This window comes from Uloborus diversus, chromosome 2 (assembly GCF_026930045.1).
Source record: "Uloborus diversus isolate 005 chromosome 2, Udiv.v.3.1, whole genome shotgun sequence".
Classification (NCBI taxonomy): Eukaryota; Metazoa; Arthropoda; class Arachnida; order Araneae; family Uloboridae; genus Uloborus; species Uloborus diversus.
In genome coordinates this window covers 178,486,063-178,506,199 of record NC_072732.1, presented here as the reverse complement: position 1 = coordinate 178,506,199, position 20,137 = coordinate 178,486,063, and the positions used below count along the sequence as shown (strand labels likewise).

Below are 20,137 nucleotides of genomic sequence, written 5' to 3'. Positions count from 1 at the left end.
CAACGTAATTCGGTTCTGTATTTCTGAGATTGTGTCATTTTTGTTGTTAACACAGGACCCAAGGTACGTAAAACTGCTAACGATTTCAAATGAATAAGTACCAATTTCTAGACATGTGTTCCTGTCATTTGGCGGAATTTTTTGTACAGGCATATACTTGGTCTTGGAGTCGTTTATTTTTAGTCCTATTCGACCAGCAGCTATCTCCAAAGATGAAAAAGCCTCTTTCAAGGCTGGTACAGTCCTAGCAACTATATCAATATCATCAAGTAAAAATTATTTCTGTGTTAAATATATAGGAGGTAACGTTGAATCTCTGAATTACACGTAAAGAGGTGGGGTTTTGTGAAAAAATGGACTATTTTTAACTTAGTAATTGGGAAAATTTTAGACGCCTTGTTCAGTTCATGAAGAGAGAAAACAGTAGCAAGCTTTATATTTTCAGTAGATAACACAAAATGTTTGTTGCATTTATACAGTATGTACTTAATCTTACCTGATGGGGCTATGGTGATTTCATATCTGTAATCTGTTTTATTTCAAAAGCTACAGATTTTTTTAGTGGTTTAGTTAGTAGCTTTTTTTTTTATTCCTTAATGCGTGAGATTTCAATGACCTTATGGTTTGTATCTATGTAGATCGGTTAAATAATATAAAATAACACCGCAAACTAACACGTGCTGCTATTCAGAACTAACCATCACTGATCTGCATATTCCAAGAAGACTTGGGATACCATGGTGATAAACAAAGTGCCATTTTGCCCCGATTTCTCTTGCCAACATTTTGTATGTCAGTGATGCAAAAATTCCTGTCCCTACAATAATCTAAGTTTACCCACCAAACCATAGAAATTCCGAAAAGTTAACCTTTTTGTTCGAGTAAATTTCTGAAACCCTTGCAACGGCATTAATATTAAATTGCATAAAAAACTGGGTTGCAAAGAGAAACCTATTGCAGATTTGAAATCAACAATGCGAAAGTATCTAAGATCTGTTAAAAAAATCTCAGGCAACAGAAAAAATACATAAATTTATAATACACTTCAAAGTTCACATCGATTATTGTGATGCAAGTTTTAGTTTCCTTCTTACTGTTTAACATTTAGTTAATTTATTCATGTTATTAATTTATTTATTTTTTCAATGAATACACCGTAAAACATTTTTTTAATATAATAAACCATTGAGTTTCTCTAATCGGCAGAATAAACGCTTTGATTGCAATGCATTTTGCCGTCAGCTGGAAAAAGTATTTTACAACGCCCTCAATTTTATTTTTACCTTCTACATTTTAAAATTTTATATTGCAGGATTTTGTTGATTGAGTTTGCTTAGGTTTCCGCGTTTTGATACGCAAACACATTTCTACAAGCATAAATATTTTTTCGTGATGGAATTTGCTAAGATTTGCGCTTTGAATATGGAAAAACTGTCCGAATAGCAAAAATATTCTATATTAAAAATTAAACAAAAAATAAACTTATTAAAAAAATTAATTGAAAAAAGCTACAGAATTTGCTTTAACATATAGCATTTTGAAGGTATGAACTTAACGGTTTTTTTACGATAAGTTTCCGTTTTACGTAAGACGTACATACTGTTGAAGTAATTGTTTTAACAAACGAAAAAATTCGAGTTGAAGCCTATCGATAACTAATGAAATATAAAAAGTAGACTTTTTTCAGTTCTGGACGAATTTCTTGTTCCATTTAAGCTGGTCTGGTAATGTAAAGCTCATTAGTAATTTTAGTATGCAAAAAACTAATTAATTTTGTTTCTGAAGTTAAGAGCAAGAAAAATAGAAAAAATCCTTCATTTTTAATAGATATGAACTGAAGACAAAAATAATCAGAAAAGAAAATCAAGTCTTATCAAATTGATCGGACCCATTTTTAAAACGACACACTGGTTTTTATTTAGCACACATAGTTTTTGAAATATTTGCCTCAAGATGAAATTTATTTGCTGTATGTAAATTCTTAATAATGATGTTAAAGACATGATTAAAGTTTTTTAATGTTTTGCATAGCATAATTTTTTTACATTTACAAACAACTAATAAAATATTCTTTGTATTCTGAAGCAAAGTTTCCTCGAAAAGAATACACTCTTAATTTGTATATATTAAAATTTATGAGACAGAACCAAAAATTTTCGTCACTAAATTACAGATTAACACGAATGTTGTTTTTAACTTGAAATTTTTTTTTAATGTCTTCATTATTTTGAGAAAGTTTGAACCATGATAATTCCAGACACCTATTTAGCAGGAAATTGTTAACGTTGATTTTTTTTCCACTGGGCGTAACGGTGCATGGCAGTTAACATATTACCTCTCCTTTAAAACGTGTTTCTTTTGCTTACTGAATAGTATCGTTTAGCACTTAAATTTTGTATCGTTTGTAAAGATGTCGTGACGCGCTTTTCAGTATGTTGCGCAACTGGAGCATGTCTTCGCGTGAGGGCAGAGAGTTGTATCAAATAGTTCAGCAAAAGCAAACTAGTAATCAGAAATATCAGATTTTTGTCTCTGATTATGTATTTGCAGAATTATGCACGACTGCTCAGAAAATTAACTACAAATATTTTTTAATGGTTATACGAAACTAAAAGTATGTGTCTATTTTCCTGGAGTATACGGGAAAGTGATTCAGAAATTAGCTCGATTTCGAAATTTAGTTACTTTAGGGTTTTTTTTTAGCTTTAATTTTTTTTCAGACAACTTAATTAACAAATTTTGTTTCAAGCTCGGTAAAAGGCAGGCCACCTAAAGATGTTTTCTTCAATGAACATAATGTGTTTTATGTCATGGAAACTTTGATACGTTCGTAAAGTACACAGGGACGCCCCGAACTTGGAATTTTTCGGAGGGTGGAAAGTCTCAATTTGCCGAGTAGAATTCTTTATTTTGCTGAATGATGGTAATTATGCCGAATCACCAGACAAAATTTGCCGCATTAGGAAATTTTTGAGAGGTCACAATGACCTCCCGCGACCTCCCAATGGGACGCCTCTGAAAGTATCGTTACAAAATGGAAAGCGTTTTTAGACAATTTTGTTCCTGGAGACATAGTTGAAAGTACTGTAAAAAATTATTTGCCTTTCAAAACGAAACTAAGCTCCTTTCTAACTAACTAATAAAATCCTAAATAACTAATAAGATGAGAGACTATATTAGAGAGGAATACGTAGAGTAATAATGTAATTAATTTACTTAAATGTTATTTTAAAGATCTTCGAAAAGGGGTGATAAAATGTTTGAGGAACTCTTAACATCAATCATATTTCCCACTAAAACCGCAACCCTATTTCGCTGCCAGAAAAGGGAAGGGCTTCTCTGTGGGTATTGACGAGTTTTATACTGATCCTCATCTGCATGCAAAACGATCACCAACGCACTTTTGGTGCAACGAATGCGACAATGAACAATGTCGTTTAGTCCATTGTCCCTTCTCCCTTCAGGAGCACAAAGGGCGATGCCTCCAAACAAAAGAAGTTGCTTCTAAATTTTCATAACAATCGTGTTATCTTCTCTTTAAACTTTTCTCTAACGGTCATCCACATCAGCTGCACTCTGCACTTACTCTCCAAAATATATGAATAAATTAGAAAATGGAGTGTAATAATAAATGTTTGGAAAAGGATTTTTTTGCACTTAGTGTTGTGTTCTCCGAGTACTAATGCAAGGAACCACTTCAGAAACTCTCGAATGTCCCTACAATACATGACTGGTACTCTAGAGATCACCAGGGCCGGTTTATTGAATAGGTCAACTAGGTCGTGGCCTCAGGTTCCTGCTTTTTAAAGCCCCCCCCCCCCAATGGCTAAAGTTGCTTTTACCAATGGCTAAAAGTGTAAGGTTTGACAACAGGAGGCCTCCAAAACACTGTTCTGCCTAGGTCTTACTAATCTTTTAATCTGGCCCTGTAGATTGCCCTGGTGGTGCTGGCGTCTGGCGCCATACATTCTTTTGGGGGGAGGGATATAAAAGCAGCAAACTAGCTTATGAGGTTTTGTCACCGAAGTACTCCCTCCTGTGAACAAGGGCACAAGTATGTTCGTCTTCCTTTTGAACTTCATTGAGTATCGGATTGGTAAAACATCTCCTGTTCACATATTAGACTGTCTCGATTTTACTTTGGACGAGGTTTTTTCAGATCCTCTTCTCTTGTCCTTTTAGAGGATTGTGGATCTGTCTAAATTTTGATTAGCCATTTCAGTAATCAGAAGCAACAAAACAACTTCATAAAAACATTAAAAAGCAGACGAAAATTTATGAAACTATATGACGAAATAATGTATTCATATTTATTTTGAAGTTTGGTCGTAATATTTTCATTAGGATTAAAGTTACGGTATTTTATGTGTGTCTACGTTATGTCTTGGTCACCCTGTACAGGGCAATAATACAGCAAAAATTCTTTTGTTCATACTTGAAATCTTAATGCCTTCACTTAATTATCGTAATTTTTCAACATTTTCTCTTATTCATGGGAAGTTACACGTGATGACAGAATTGTCTGAATGAAACTTTGTCTTGTTTGAATTAGTTTCGACAAAACGAGTTCTTTCCCCAAGCTCAACAACTTAATTGAAGAGTATCTCCTAGATAATCAATGTTTTTCCTTTTGATGATTCTTGTCATGCTACAGTGCTTAATGTTGCATGACAAAACACTTCCTCTCTGATAAATTGATATTTTTTCATAAGAGATAATCGTAATAATATCTGTGTTACACAAAACTCGGGACGAAAGACCGTCTCGACGAAAGTATTTTTCTCAATCAACGGACGCGTTCGTTTGATGTGCATCGTTGACTGTTTCGTGTTACTTTCAAAGTACATAATTGTATGTTTGCTGTGTAATTAGAAGATGTTAGGCAGTAATTTTGCCTTTAAAATGCTAAGCTGTTTTTAATTTGGTTTTCAGTATCTGATGGAAAACAGCTTTTTTATTTTCTATGCCGTAAACGAGAGATCTAGCGCGACCAGTGGTGCACGCAAGGGGAGGGTCTACGGGGTCCGGACACCCCTTCCATGGCCCTTGAGTTTTTTAATTGAATATAATCCTGTCTATGTAGTACATAAAATAATTACAAGCAAAGTAAACAATAATTACAGATTTAATGAAGGAAGAAAAATATATTTTCTCTATCTTCTCCAACAAAAACATAAATTGTTCTAGAATGAAGATTTTGCTTCGCTGTTTTAATATTTAACTGTTAGAAAAGTGAATGCATTCCTTCTTGTGCTTTCTGGTATTTTAATTGAGTATTTGTTACTCATAATGTTTTTTATTATTATTAACTAATGCTAAGTAACCATTCAATATATTTTTTTAAATGTTTTTTGTTCCCGAAAATCAATAAAATCAAAAGAATATGTTTGGGTGCATGTTGGAGTATAATATGAGAATGGTGGATCTTCGATCCTGAACTCCCCCCCCCCCTTTTAGAAATTCCTGTGAGCGCCACTGAGTGCGACTGCTGATTTATGTCACAAGCGTGATATTGTTTCATTTCAAGAGTTTCTTTTGCAAAGAAAATCAGAAATAATTTCGAGGCTAAATCTGAAATTAGTGAAATACCTTGTCATTCATTAAATTTTGTTATAAATTTAGCACCTAGATTCATTTTTTATGATCAGTCACAACCCTGTTTCTGAAATACAGTAAAATTAAACATTTCACAATATACATATGAATTATCTAATTTGGGCAGTAGAGGGTTTTGTACAAATATTTTTTTTTTTTGAAAGAGTGGCTGTTATTACTCCTCACCGACCTCCATAAAATGAGGAAGATGAAGAATACTTAGGATCATAAATCACACCATAACTTTTTTATGTCCTAAAGCCAAATTTAACCTGAAGAAATTAGTGTTCTAATAAATCAGTTTTCTAATTTCAGAAAAGTTCATTTGGATTTTTCTCTTTTGCTTCTTCAGGAGAATGAAAAATGAGTTTTTTGCCGTCAGTACTGACTGTAAAAGGAATAGAGATAAAGGCGTACTCAGATTCATTAATGAAATGTAACTTTTGTATTTCTTATAACTAAATTAAATCTGAAGAAATTTGTGATCTAATAAGAGTCAGTTTTCTAACTTCAGAAAATTCATTTTGGTTTTTTATACTTATGCTTTTAAGGAGAGTGAAAGATACGAGATTTTCGCCGTCAGTACTGTATGTAAAAAGAATAGAGATAAATGTCTGTACTTTTAATTCATTAATGAAGCTATAACTTTCGTACTTCCGGTAGCTAAATTTAATCTGAAGAAATTAGTTTTCTAAAGATTCAGTTTTCTAATTTCAGAAAAAAAAATTTTTTTTTTCTCTACTTATGCTTGAAAAGTCGAAGGAAAAATATGAGGTTTTGCAATCAGTACTGAAGGTAAATTACACGGTAGATCTAAAATTGCCCTATTTTCAAGTTAAGATTAATTCACGCATTAAACAAGGTTGGAATGACTGACAATTTTTTCGTAAAATGTACCGTTCCTCGCCTCAAGTCCCCCCCCCCCACACCCCCCAAAGAGCGAGTTGCATTAATTGTATCAACCTTCGCGCCAAACTTGCAAGACTAGTTTTTGTATCGAATATGAATCAACTCCGTTGCAGCAACATTTCAAATTCCAAAATGTTTCTTCTAAACAGGTTTTGTTTCCATTTAATCTGATCTCGATCATCTCGAAAATCACTATAAAACCGAGTTCAAGATCAGTTTTATTTATTTTCCCTATAGATATTTCTATTATTTATTGCCCGTAGATATTCATCTGCAGCTTTCATGCTATCTGTTGATGCAGACCAAACAACTTGTGAACAATATCTAATAATATTTTAGGCAGTTACGATTATTTATGATTAGAGTTGAGATTACATGCACAATAAAATCTTCAAAATATGCATGTAATTATGCTCTCCAATATACATTAAAATGTCCTAAAATATGCACTAAAAATTCAAAAAATATTCATAAAAATATTTTATTCACGCAAATAAATGTTTTCACATCAGAATAAAAACATAAATGGTCTATTTATTCTTACTTTTTTTATATTTATGGTGATAAATTTTAATTTTTGGCAACAATGCACAAAGAAATAAACTTATTAATAGCATGCGCAAGAAATCGGGTGACTTGGGGGGGGGGGGGAGGGAGACCAACAAGTAACCTGATAATTTGTTCTTGATGAATTAAAAAAGTGAGTGCGAAACGCAGTTATTTTGAAGAAATGGAAGAGTAACCAAAAATTTTGTTTGTGTCCGAACCCTCACTTAAAAGGTCAGCCCATACCTGAAGTTATCTTTTTTGAGCATTGATTAAGTACTGTTATTGATTAAGCTATAATGTGGGCAAAATCAACAAATAAATAAAACCATCTGCTTCGATAGCGAGTAGAAAAATAGAGGAAAAATGATTACTTTTCATAAATACTGATTGGGCAACCAATTTTTTGATGTAACATCTTTCAACTAACTTCTTGCCGCGTTTTTAAGGCGTGCCTCAAACGGTTATTCGACTTGATTTTAAGGCTTCTTTTACTTAATGTATTTTTTGGTGTAGGCTGAATTAGAGAAGGCGCTTTCCAACTTTACTCTCGCTTTACGCAATCATTGCGTTGTCTCGCCCCTTCTGACTGTACTTACTGTAGGCGGTTAAATGAGTGTGGGTTGTGACGTGCTGTCGTGCAAATGCCAGAAAAAAAGGGAAAAACGCCTTTTCTGGTTTCCCTTTCGATCTTTGTCATAAAGTCTTCTGATACTTTATGCAATTGATTTCATAACTGCAATTTATTTCTTTACTTAAAAAATTCGTTTGAATTTCTTGAAGATGAGGTAGATGTTGCCTTGGACCATCAAAAGTTTTACTCTTATTTTTATAAATACTTCGACAGATGATTGGACATTTATTTTCTGTGTTTAATTATTCAGCAATAACTATCATAACTGTGATACTGATTTTCACTTTAAAAGTTTTCTTGAAGTAAAATGGAATTTCATTTGGTTTTATAAAAAGCCGTTTACAGTTTTTTAGCAACTGAGAGAAAAAGGAATGATTTCAACCTTTTGGAGACGGTCATTATCGGGAAGGACTGTCATGAGCTACTTGGACACAAATAGAAATAAAGGATATGAGGAGATTTTTTGAAATTGAAGTCCCAAAAACAGTTTTTGGATATTTTCTATCGTTTAAATGGGGGCCTGGGCCCCATGATCCCCCCCCCCCCAATCCATGCAGAGGTATCGTAACTTTTGTTTGAACAGAAAAAGTATTGCTCTCTGTGCCCATAAATTATTAATTATTAAATTATTTTTACCATGAATTTTACATAACACAAAACCTTAACGCTGAAAATGTTATAAAGAAAGCAACGGTTAAAATTTATTGTTTCATTCAGTTTAGTAGAACTCTGTTAACTTTTCAACGATTTAAGACTCAATTTGAAATTCTCTAGAGTACTGGTGCTAAACCTACGATCCGCAGACTATATGGTGCCCGCGAAGCTAGTTCATGACGCTTGTTGTATTCAACGTTACGAATCGAAAACTACGTGCTGGAACCTTCCAAACTGACTTTTCACCTTCATTCGATGTTTTGGAATGATTGCTGGAAATTTCTTTTCCAAAGAGAGATAGAAATTTCGTATCAGTGAAACAAGCACGTAGTACTAATGATAAAAACTCTTGGTTCACATTTTTTTTTTTCATTTTCCGTATTTTTCCATATTATCTAGACACCATTTAAACAACCGCCTGTCTTGTCTAATGGTCAGAGAAGTCTTGCGACAGGAAGGTCCGGGTTCGAATCCCGGCTCGGGTATGGACGTACTTATTCTCTCCTGATGCTTTCTTTATGCGAATGTGTTTTTGTGCAGTGAATGGTTGCCTACCCTATAAACGGGTCCTTATGGCATGTGTGCACTGTAGAAGTCGGACTTCACACCAAATTAGTGTACAGTTGAAAAGTGAAGCAGCGCATCTCCCAAATTGCCAGCCTAGCTGGCACACAACAACAACCATTTAAACATATTTAAATTTTATGTGTTCTGACTCGCAAGGGTGCTCTAGAGCAGTGGTTCTAAACCTTTTTACTACTGAGGAACACTTGGTACCTTTCTAAATCCTCAGCGGACCACATTCGATAGAAATAATATTTTTAAAACAATTATATTAAGTGATAAACGATGAATCTGAAAGGGTTTTTTTAATCAATTTAATTACAACTATAAAAATTACCTAGATTAGTTTTCACTAGTTGTTCGTGAACCACATGAAAATTGATCGTTGATCAGAGGTAGAGAATCGCTGCTCGAGAGAGTAGTAAGAAGTACTTTTGAAAATTTGAATGAAGCTTGCAGCACATTTTTAACGTTGTCATCTTTTAATAAGCAATGCAAGATTTATGTTTTTAATGTGTTTTATTTCTATTCTTTTTTTAGCACCTCTGTACATGTCACCCGTGCAGACGGAATGCCTAAATCTGGATTATTACATCCCACAGAACCAAGAAAACGAAAACACAAAAAGATTTTCTGACCAACGCTGGGAGAGAATCCGTAAGTGTTTTGTTATTCATTTAAAAAAAAAGAAAAGAAAAAAAAAGGTAAATTTTAAAGTTTGCTGCCTTTGTTTTCCATGTTCTTCTGACTACTGAGGTATAGTTTTTGGCGAATAAATTGGCTTACCCGGTCGTCCACTTTATTTTTTACTGCTTTTATATGCTTGGTACATTATTACATACGTCAAATGCAATCAATGTTCAATGCACGTACAGCATATGTTCTCACTCTTTGTACATTGTATCACATTTTAAGTATCGTACAATTTTTTTTAAGCAAAGATATTTTTTATCTTATTTGCCCCACATTTTAAGCTTTTTTCGGATATCCGCGATTTTTATTATCCGTGGTACCTGTGCCACTCATTTCCACGGATAATCGAGAGTGTACTGTATATATTTCAGCTAAAACCATAGCTTTTTTGGCTTTTCGTTTCAAAATATTGATAAACGGTAAAACAATATACATACAATTTACAATCATTACAACATTCCTGTCAATGTCCATCATTCATTCTAGGTAGTTTGTTCATCAAATGCTAGTAATACCACATTGTTCCCTTAATGGCATCCAAAATAGTCAACCCCCCCTTTAACTTAAAAAATATAACTTCGATTGTACGATTTTACTGTTGTTGTACGTCTAACAAATTTAGTTCATAAATGTAGTACAAAATAAAGAAAAGAAGACAATTGGAGAGTTTGACAAAACCTTTCTCACAAAAACGGGTTTATACAAGACAAATTTAAATGTAGACTGGGTTATCGCGTAGTAAACCTTCTTCTTAAAATTCTTATTTAAAATTCAAATTGTGAGAAGTCCTTTGAAAGATTATGTATATTGTTTGCTTGTTAAGATAGTAGATGAATGTTTCTCTTTGTTACTAGTTAATTAACTGGATGAATGGCTTCTTTTTGTTGCTATTCAATTACCTGGATGTAAAAACGCTTCTCATTGTTATAATTGTTGGTGTGAGTGGAAGAAGGAATTACGTAACGTCTGCTTACATTTTGAGATAATCGGTGCTATTTAATGGAATGTAACACAGAATGTTTCACTTCTATAAAATAGCACAAACTACTTAATCATCTCAAAATTTAAGCCAAGGTCCCGCATGACCCTTTCTTTCACTCATTCTTTTAGTTAAAATTTAAAAACATACACATATTTTCAATGATCTACTTCCCCATGATCTTCTCGAATCGTTTCTAATTTTTACTGAAATTGCCTTTTGAGCGATTCTGTTCTGCACCTTGTTTGCTTATCAACATGGAAGTTGGAAGATGGATGTTTCTATTTGATACTAGTTATCTTGAATTATAACATCAGATTCATGTAGACCGGTGGCACATGTACCTCTTGGGAGGGGTAAAAAAAATTTTAAGGAGTTCAAGATTAGCTACCAAAAAATGTACAAAATTGCATTGGTAACATTTTGGAATTTAATTGGCAAAAATTTGAGTAGTATCGTTACCTGATCAAATATTGAAACAGGAGTATTGCAATACTTTGTTATGTAGCTTCTGAGCTGGTACTGAAAAATAACAACTGTCAATTATCTTCTGATGTTCACGACAACTTCTGCAAGAAAAGATTTTCGAGTTTCACTTACCTAAGAGCAAGTATTCAAACAAGCTTATGGTGAGGATTTTCGATTGCGTTTGACCTAGCTGGAACCAAACATTAGAGCATTCAAGAACTCCATAAAAAGGAAAGAAAAGAAAAAATCAAACTTAGAGTTCCCACTAGTTGTTTCCTTTTTTTTTTTTTTTTTAATTTTGTGTTTGATTAATGAAAACGTTGGGGTACGTAGGTTGGAAACGGAACCCCTGATGTAAGTGGTGATATTTTATGGAATGTAACATGACACGTGACATTACACTTCCGCGAAAAAACACTATCTGCATAATCATCTCAAAATGTAAACAAATGTCACATGACTCCCTTCTTTCACTCCCCCTTCAATTTAAATTCCAACTCTATAACATTTCCAATGTTCTACCCCCCTCCCTAGAGAACTCTCCCAACCGTTTCTAATTTTGACTGAAGTTACAGACCTCCATAAGTCTTGCAACAATGATTTAATAAAGTGTGAAATCAGGTTCTTGAAGCATTCACAGCTCTGTTTTAATGGGATGAATCCTCGTTAATAATTAGCCAGTTATCCGGTTCGTCGGTTAACGGGAACAAAGGAATCCTCTGCTATTCGGGTCGGTTTGCCTATTTCCTTCGAGTTTAGAAAGCTTTCTCGCCAATTTAGAAGAAGTCCCATTTTCTGCTCTCCGAATGAGTGATTTAATGAGGATAACTAATCTTCGTTAAGTGAGGATTAAGCCCCTTATTTCACTACTGTGTCCCCGTTGTGATATCGAGTGATGTCGATGACGATATTTTAAGGAAAAATGCAAATATGTAATATTGCATCGCGTTTTATATATAGAATGAAATTATAATGATGGATTTGATGTGCAAGTTATATGGGCCTCGATACATTAAACACAACAGGAAAGTAATCTTTTATAGTTATCTATCGAAATAATGCGTGGTATGTCGAATGCGTATTTAAAATGTGGGAAATATTTTTAAAACTTTCCAAGTAGTGCTACGACTCCCAAAACTGTCTTATGATTGGGGATTACAAGTTTGAAACCGTTACATATTTCATTTACTTAGGATTGTGTTGTTCCCCCAGGACAGCTATATTCTTCCTGAAATTAAGAGACTGATTACTACAGCTAATAAAGCCCTTTTTGGTTTAAAGCATTCATTGAGTTCAGTTTTTTTTTTTTTTATACCGGAAAGCAAAGTTATCACTTTACAAGACACTCGTACATCCCGTTTTAACTTAACGCCACAAAGACTTGGACCCTAACTATGATGGAGAAAAGACTGTTGAGTACCTTTGAGCGCAGAATCCTTAGAAGCATCTTTGGAAGAATTCTGGAAAATGGAGTCTGGCGTAGAAGAAGCAATTTTGAACTGTTCAATATATTTAAGCACCCAAGTCCTAAGTGTTGTCCATACTATTTAGATTAGCCGTCTAAATTTGTTCTGTCACGTTGTCCGCCTTGACAATAACAGCATTCTAAACAGAGTTTGCATGGCTAAATCATATTGTAACAGAAGACGTGGAAAGCTAAATCTGCACTACGTGGATGCTGTAGAAAAGGATTGTATTGTCCTTAAATCTAAGAACTGGGGGAGCTTAGCTACGAATAGAGGAGGCTGGAAACAGCCTGTTACTAAAGGCCTTGCCCCACCCTGGGCTGTCGTGCCATGGATGATGATAAAGCAGTGTTACGAACGAATCTCAATAGGAATTTTCCTTTTTAACTGCTTTAAGAAACAGCATGAAATAGTCATCTTGCGATAACTCGAAGCTTTAACTCGAGTATTTTTTTATCTCGAAGTTTTCAATGTGTACTAAATTTTTGAGATGACTTTGAGAACTTCCCCTTCTGGTTGCATCACTTCCTGGCGCCGTCTAATTTGTTACTGTATTATTATTATTATGAAATTAAGTCATTTTTAGCAAACTTCAAGCAAATAATAATTACTATTATTTTTTTAAAAAATCTTGATCTAGAGAACGGCCAGGGCTCCTCCCCTTTTTGCCTTTGGATTTAAATATGTAAAACAAAAATCGTTTTTGTACCATTTTTACTCTAGGAAATATACACGTTTGAAACCCCGCCATTCGTTTCTCACCCAATACTTTATTTTTCTCAATACAAAAAAAAATCAATTGAATGTTCTTTAACTGTTAGGGTAACTTCCTGTTTCGTGTTTTTATATCATCAGAGTTTTTTTCCCAATCGTGAGAAATGTTCCACATCCCAACTTTTACTTTTCCCGACGACAACTCTTGGGAAGTTTCGTCACTCATGCAATGACCCCCTTCCTATCACTTACCCACTAAATCCCGCAGCCCGATGCCCTTGTCGCCAAATTCCATTGTTGAGCAAACCGATGACTTGTCATTGTATCTCGTTTATGATCCTCTCATTCACCAACTTCCACTGAGCTTCCTATTGTTCTCCGGACGATGAAGCTCCATCCTGAACCTAAATGCTGTATTAAGGAATCATTCAGAAAAAAAAAGTCTTTCCAGGAAATGTGCTCGGTGCATTTCCGTTCCTGTAGTACCTACTAAAGTGAAATATGTTTTATTTACATATTCTTCCAAGGAAAGTGAATGTTTTCTAGTAAACCTGAAACTCACGTTTCTGGAGAAATGGGTAATTTGGTGAGAATAGAAAGCGGGCCATTTTTCAAGCAATGTAATGCTCCTGTGACAGTTTTATAGATCTCTAGGGTAACTTAAATTTTTCTAAGTTTTGAATTAGATTCTAATTTTTGCATTAAACAATAATGAATGAACTTTTTTTCAAATAAATCAATCTTGACGTGAAATAAGTTGAACTGATAGGCATCAAAATAACTTACTGCAACCATATAGAGCCCTCTTTTGAGATCAAAGAACCCGAAACGAACATTCCAATCGTTTTTAAATTTAGCTGGCAATTTCCATTATTAATATTCGCCTATACCTTTAAAAACTTTAAAAAATCAATACATAGTGTGAAAAAAGAAATACTGTTTGTTTTCCTCAGCCGAGACCTAGAGTCGATTTGCGCATGCGTTAGGTCTGCTCTGATTTTATCAAAATAGAGAGGGAAACCCGGAAGTAAAAGGTGCAAAGGAACATGTTCAGCAGTTCTTCCAATGTAGCGTCGAAAAGGTCAGAGATGGCAAGTGCGAGCGGAAAGTGCCCATCCTTAACCTATCGCCCCTTTTTGAAATAGAATCTGTCCTGAATGGTCGTCTTTGCTTTCGAGAACGGACAGTAGTTCAAGATACGTTAACGCACTTGCACCGTTATGTGTCTGCTCCCGCTTCTTTCGTTTTGCTGCACAATTGGAAGAAAAGTGATGCTATTTCTCTACTTGAGGCTTATGTATGAGTTTGAAATTAGAACGGTAGAACCGAAATATATTTCAATTTCTCATGCTTTCATAATCCAACTCTTGCTACTTTATTACCGTTTTTATGATGGAAAAGTGGGTAAAAAAGCAATGATGTTGTACCATTTACTTATTTACTTTGTAGTAATATTGGCAATGTTCTGTTATGATTATTTTACGAATTTATGTAGCCGACACTTCATACGATTTTATGTACTTTACTCTCCCTCATGCGATTCTATACCCTTCTTTACTCTCCTTCACTCTCTAATCTCCGTCATGTGATTTTACGTACTCTTCATTCCAGATTCTGAGTGAAATCATTATTTATTTTTAATTAGCACGATAATTTAAGGGGAATTAGCTCCCCTCCCCCAGAAATCGTAGAGGAGGGGCCTGTGTCCCACATGCCCCTGCGGTAATCAGGCTCTGATAATGCTATGTACTCTACTCTTTTTTCACGCGTTTTTATCTACTCTACTCTCCCTTCATACGATTTTATCTACTCTCCCCCACCCCTCCCTTCATACAATTTTATCAACTCTCCTTCATGCGATTCTATGTAATCCTACTTTCCGTCACACGTTTTTATGTAGTCGACTCTCCCTTCATATAATTTTATTCACTTTACAACTCTACTCTCCTTCATACGATTTCAAGAACTCGAACTTCCCTTGCCAGACCTTTGTGATTAATCTGAAAAGAAAATTGCGATTACTCACACAATCTATTGGGCATGTGTTGGTACTGTACGTCTCTTTCTCGAATTACGCTTTGATTTGTGTATCGATCGAGTCGTTTTTATCATACCAACACACGGTCACTGACCTTTCACTAACTTGATTCTTTAATAAAAAAATTTTGAAAAAAAAAATAGAACCGACTTCAAAATTGCTCTAAAAAGTGAAAAATAATTTTATTCTTTAAACACCATCGATAATACTTTTAAACATAATTTTTGAAGTTGGCGCAAAAACGATCGATAAAACCATTCACAGCCATAACTCAACTACAAGTATAAATTTAACCACGTCCAGTTTCTTCACTGCCACATGCATTACGCATTGATGACAGCATATTTGAGTAACGATATAAATGTTTCGTTCCTAAGTTTGGATGATTTTTTGATAAAAATATGAACGAAGCATGGTTACAATGGATTTTACTTTTTGTTTTTGCGCCAACTTCAAAAATTATGTTTAAAAGTATTATCGATGGTGTTTAAAGAATAAAATTATTTTTCACTTTTTAGAGCAATTTTGAAGTCGGTTCTATTTTTTTTTTCAAAATTTTTTTATTTCATTCTTTTTAGTGTAAATGTAGATATTTCAGTAAAAGTAAGAAGTTGCCTAGTAAGAAGTGCGGCTCTATATCACTGTATTGCTTTAGAAAAGCCTTTATTCAAAATTATCATTACAATTACTATTAATGTTACAGTTATATGGCACCAAACTTTTATAACAATGAGTTTCATATTGTCGCGTAGGTGAAGATAGCGAAGACAATGTGAAAGCCAAATGAAGCGAATATTCGTTAGTCTCAACTCGAGATCTTAATTCAGAACCACGAATGAACGTAACATCTCCTCATATACAACTTGAAAAAGTGCTGGAACTTTCCAGACTTGAAAAAATACAGAAATTAATAGAACATTCGAGAAAATACGGAAAACAGTAGGAACGAAATTTTAGTAAAATTCACTTTGTCCTAGTCGGGATTTGAACCCAGGTTGCTCGTGTGGGAGACGAGAATTCTACCACTGAGCCACCGTTATCCACGGATGACAAGTGCGAACTTCGCTACAATATCATTTTAATCATTTAATAGGGAAATTTACTGTTTTTTGCCCATAACTTTTTTTCTAAAGAACAAATATGGTCAAACAAAGTAATGGGACCTAAGTTGAGCCATCCTCTATCCATTAAAAAAAGAATCATCAAAATCGGTTCACTAGGTGAGACGCTATGAGTGGACAAACAAAAAAAAAAAAAACATACATACGGTATGAACTGATAACCGCCTCCTTTTTGAAGTCGGTTAAAAAACAAGAAAAATGCAACTAACGCATTCAAATTTCATCTATGTGATAATAATACTCATAAAGTTTATTAAAATATTGATTTAAGTACAATTACTTATCACTTCATTGCAAAAGTTCTACGACTTGACAATCGAAAATTTCAACCTTAATTTTAAAATCTAGTTTTCATTTCAAAACACATTTATCTGAGTTTGATTAGCATTTAGAATCATGTAATCATACGTGAGTATTAAGTTTTAAAAAACATACACTTTTGTGCATTTATTATGGATTTTTCGGTTTCAGTAATGAATGAATAGAATTACTATCTCTAACTACTTACAGTAATGCAAATAACGATGATGCATTTGAAGACAAAGAACTCGGGAAAACATAGTTACTACTAAATTTTGAGCCATTTTCACTTTTTTTTTTTTTATTTGCCGTTTTGTGGTGTGGGCGGGAAAGAAAGAACAAAAAGATAAATTATTAAAACGAAGCGATTTTGAACTTATAGAATATTTCTGAATTTGTCAAAGAGTCATCACATTTTTCGAATGTCTCCAAAAATAGAAACTAAAAATCTTCCTTCCCAAATGTTTCTAAAAAATGTAATGTAAAAATTTAAGCAATTTGCCTAAATTAAAAAAAAAAAGAACCGAAAGAAAAACAAATTAGGGGAGGATGCATGATTTGAGATAGTGTTTGCAGTTTGGAGGCGAAAAGTAGTTTAACCAAATTCCATGCTGTCTGGTGGTTAGAACTGCAATTCCCATGTAATCCAGTGGTTATAGTCGCTGTCTTTCATCCAGACAATCTGGATCTACAAATTTGTGCTTCTTCTAACGTTGTTTTGTCTTACTTTACCACCTCTTCACTCAATTCTATACTCTCCACTGTCGTCTCGATGTAAACTTTTTTTAAACGTTGTTGCATTGTAAATAACACTTGCATTGAAATATTTGTGAAACGTTCTTTGTTTTCTAAAACATACGAGGACTGTTCAGAAAGTATCGATACTGAATTTATTATGCAAAAACATACATACATAAAAAGGTTTTGAGTCAACTTCCTTCGAAATATGTTCCATTGGCAGTAACACACTTGGCCCAGTGATGTTTCCAGTCCTCGAAACATTTCTGGAACTCAGACTTTGGGATGGCCTGAAGCTGCTGCGTCGAATTCTGCTTTATGGTTTCAATGTCCTGAAACCGGTGTCCTTTTAAGGTGTTCTTGATCTTGGGAAAGAGGAAGAAATCTGGAGGTGACATGTCCGGCGAGTAGGGAAGATGAGCTACTTGGGTTGTTTCGTGTTTTATCAGAAACTGCTGCACAAGATTGCTGGTGTGCGCTCTGGGGCTCCATCATGTTGAAGCATCCAGCGAGAGGGCGCCCACAACACCGATCGTTTTCTGCGCTGTTTTCATCATCTCGTGGGTTTCGGTGCCCTCACATATTTTCTGTACGAACGCACGCAAAAACTCCACATGAAAGAAGTCAGTGTGACTGAACGGCGCGCTGTACACACCTGCCGATTTTTGTGAGACGAGGTGAGATATGCGCTTCATAGTACAGTAAAAATAGGGGTCGGACCCAAACATCCAAAAAAAAAAGCTAAACCTGGTGCAAATTGTTTATTACCCTCCCAATAAGAACAGGTAAAAAGTCCCACCCCATTGTGCGTCGGGTTTTGGAATGGGGGGCATCTAAAAATTGCAGTTTTGAGTATTTTTTCAGAATTTTTAGAATAAATTTAAAGTGAGAATATTATGTTATACTAAATTTAAAAGCATAGAATTAAAGGTGTTTGACCCCCAAGAGGGATGACAAAACCCACAAATGCTACAGAGCCCCCCTATCCCCGTAAAGCGAAGCAGTACCCCCGAACCCCCCTCCATACATTTCATATGGAAACATTATTTTATGCTAAGAAAATTGTTAGAAATCAAGTGTGTCCATTTTCCAAGAGCGATGGTGCACCTCCTCTCAAATCTACAACACCCCCCCCCCCCTTCTGCCAAATAAAATAAATCCTCCCCCCCCCACCTTTTATTTCAAGTAGAAGTATTATTTCATGCAAATCTAAAATGCATAAATCAGGACTGTCCACCCCATAAGAACAGTAGCTCACGTCCCAAAACGAAATTATGTACTAAAATATTATCCTCCCCCCCCCCACCTCTGATGGTGCACATTTCATTAAATGGCCAGAAAAATAACGCTGAACTGTTTTTTGCTTTCAAATGATTTCTCCTAAGCTTGTAACAAAAAGTCTTCGTTATCAAGATGTTTTTTGGAATCTAGATCCTCAGCAAAATCGTTATTGTTGCAGCTATGTCTAACACAGTTTGTGCATATAATTGAGCACTTCAGTCTACTTTCAGACTTTTCAAACATTCACTATATCCAATGAATCCCTCAGAGCAAGCATAAGATTTGAGACGCAGAAAGTCTTCTAGAGCAGAAGGCTTGGCTGTTGTAATAGGACTTCATTTATATTTCTGTGGTGCTTTCTTTAGACTCATCAAAAATGACACTAGCTTTTCCATACTTACAAGTGACCTACACGCTGCATTGCTGGCATATTTCCTTGAAACTTACATATTATTACCAAAAATATGTTCAAGCGGGTATCTTCCTTCTATTACATATGAGGCAGTGAGAAGCAAAGGGCAAAATTAAAAATTTGGAGATAACCAGTACAAATGGTTGGTGAACCTCTCCTATATCTTGGGGCAAGAAATGGTCCTAGTAGACCTGGTAGTTGCTTCTATACAGCATGATTTAGAAAAAAAAATCAATGAAAGTCTACCTAGGATCTTATCTTTAAACGCGTTTTATTCAAAACTTGAAAATGTCCACTTACATCCCTTTGCTTCTCACTGCCTCATATATGACACCAGCTGTTCGTTCTGTGATTTTGGATGAACCTTTTGCTTCAGATAATAGTACTTTAACGATACAGGATTTCTTTCCTTCTGAAACCAGATTCATCGAATACTGATGAAGGATCAGCGCATAACTCGTACCAGAAGTTTTTAGCAATTTGTTATTCCATCTTTACTGTTCATACCATTCGGTGTAAAAGATGGTTTGGGCTTACACATCTTTACAGATAGTAACTACTCTCGTAACAGAAGCTAAAGACATAACTGCTTACATTCTTTACAAAGAAATGCCACAAAATTGTTTGCCTTCAATATGATTTGATGTTACTACCCGAACGTTAAAGGTCTCATCGCAACTCACTTTATCATCAGCGAGCAATACTACTACCAACTTGAGAGGGAAGAAACTTCTGGGGCTTTAGAAACGGATTGAGATTTCCAAACTGAGAGACAAAAAGGTGTAAATATTTAGCATTCTATTGATGTATTGCTCATTGCTCTCATCAAGACTTGTTCTATCGTTGAATCACTACAGGTTCTAGACCACCTGAATTTGTCACTGCGTTAGATCGATGGATAGCTGATGTTTGATGTGATCAAATTTTTTTTATCGCATGATGTACTCAAAAGTTTCAGATAGAGTTGCAAGTATATGTCCGCATATTTAGCATAATTCACATAACTAGCTGCGTAAAAGAGAGGT

General features: G+C 34.7%; 1 protein-coding gene across 1 annotated transcript in view; it reads left to right on the top strand.

Annotated features, from left to right (window-relative positions):
* Positions 1 to 9,446: 9,446 nt before the first annotated feature.
* The window catches only part of LOC129217520 (transmembrane protein 178B-like), a 44,169-nt gene continuing 33,478 nt past the window's right edge, over positions 9,447 to 20,137 (top strand). Inside the window, exon 1 of the mRNA XM_054851836.1 lies at positions 9,447 to 9,559. Within this exon, the coding sequence (XP_054707811.1) occupies positions 9,454 to 9,559 (106 nt within the window). The 5' untranslated portion in view covers positions 9,447 to 9,453. The remainder of the gene's footprint in view (positions 9,560 to 20,137) is intronic.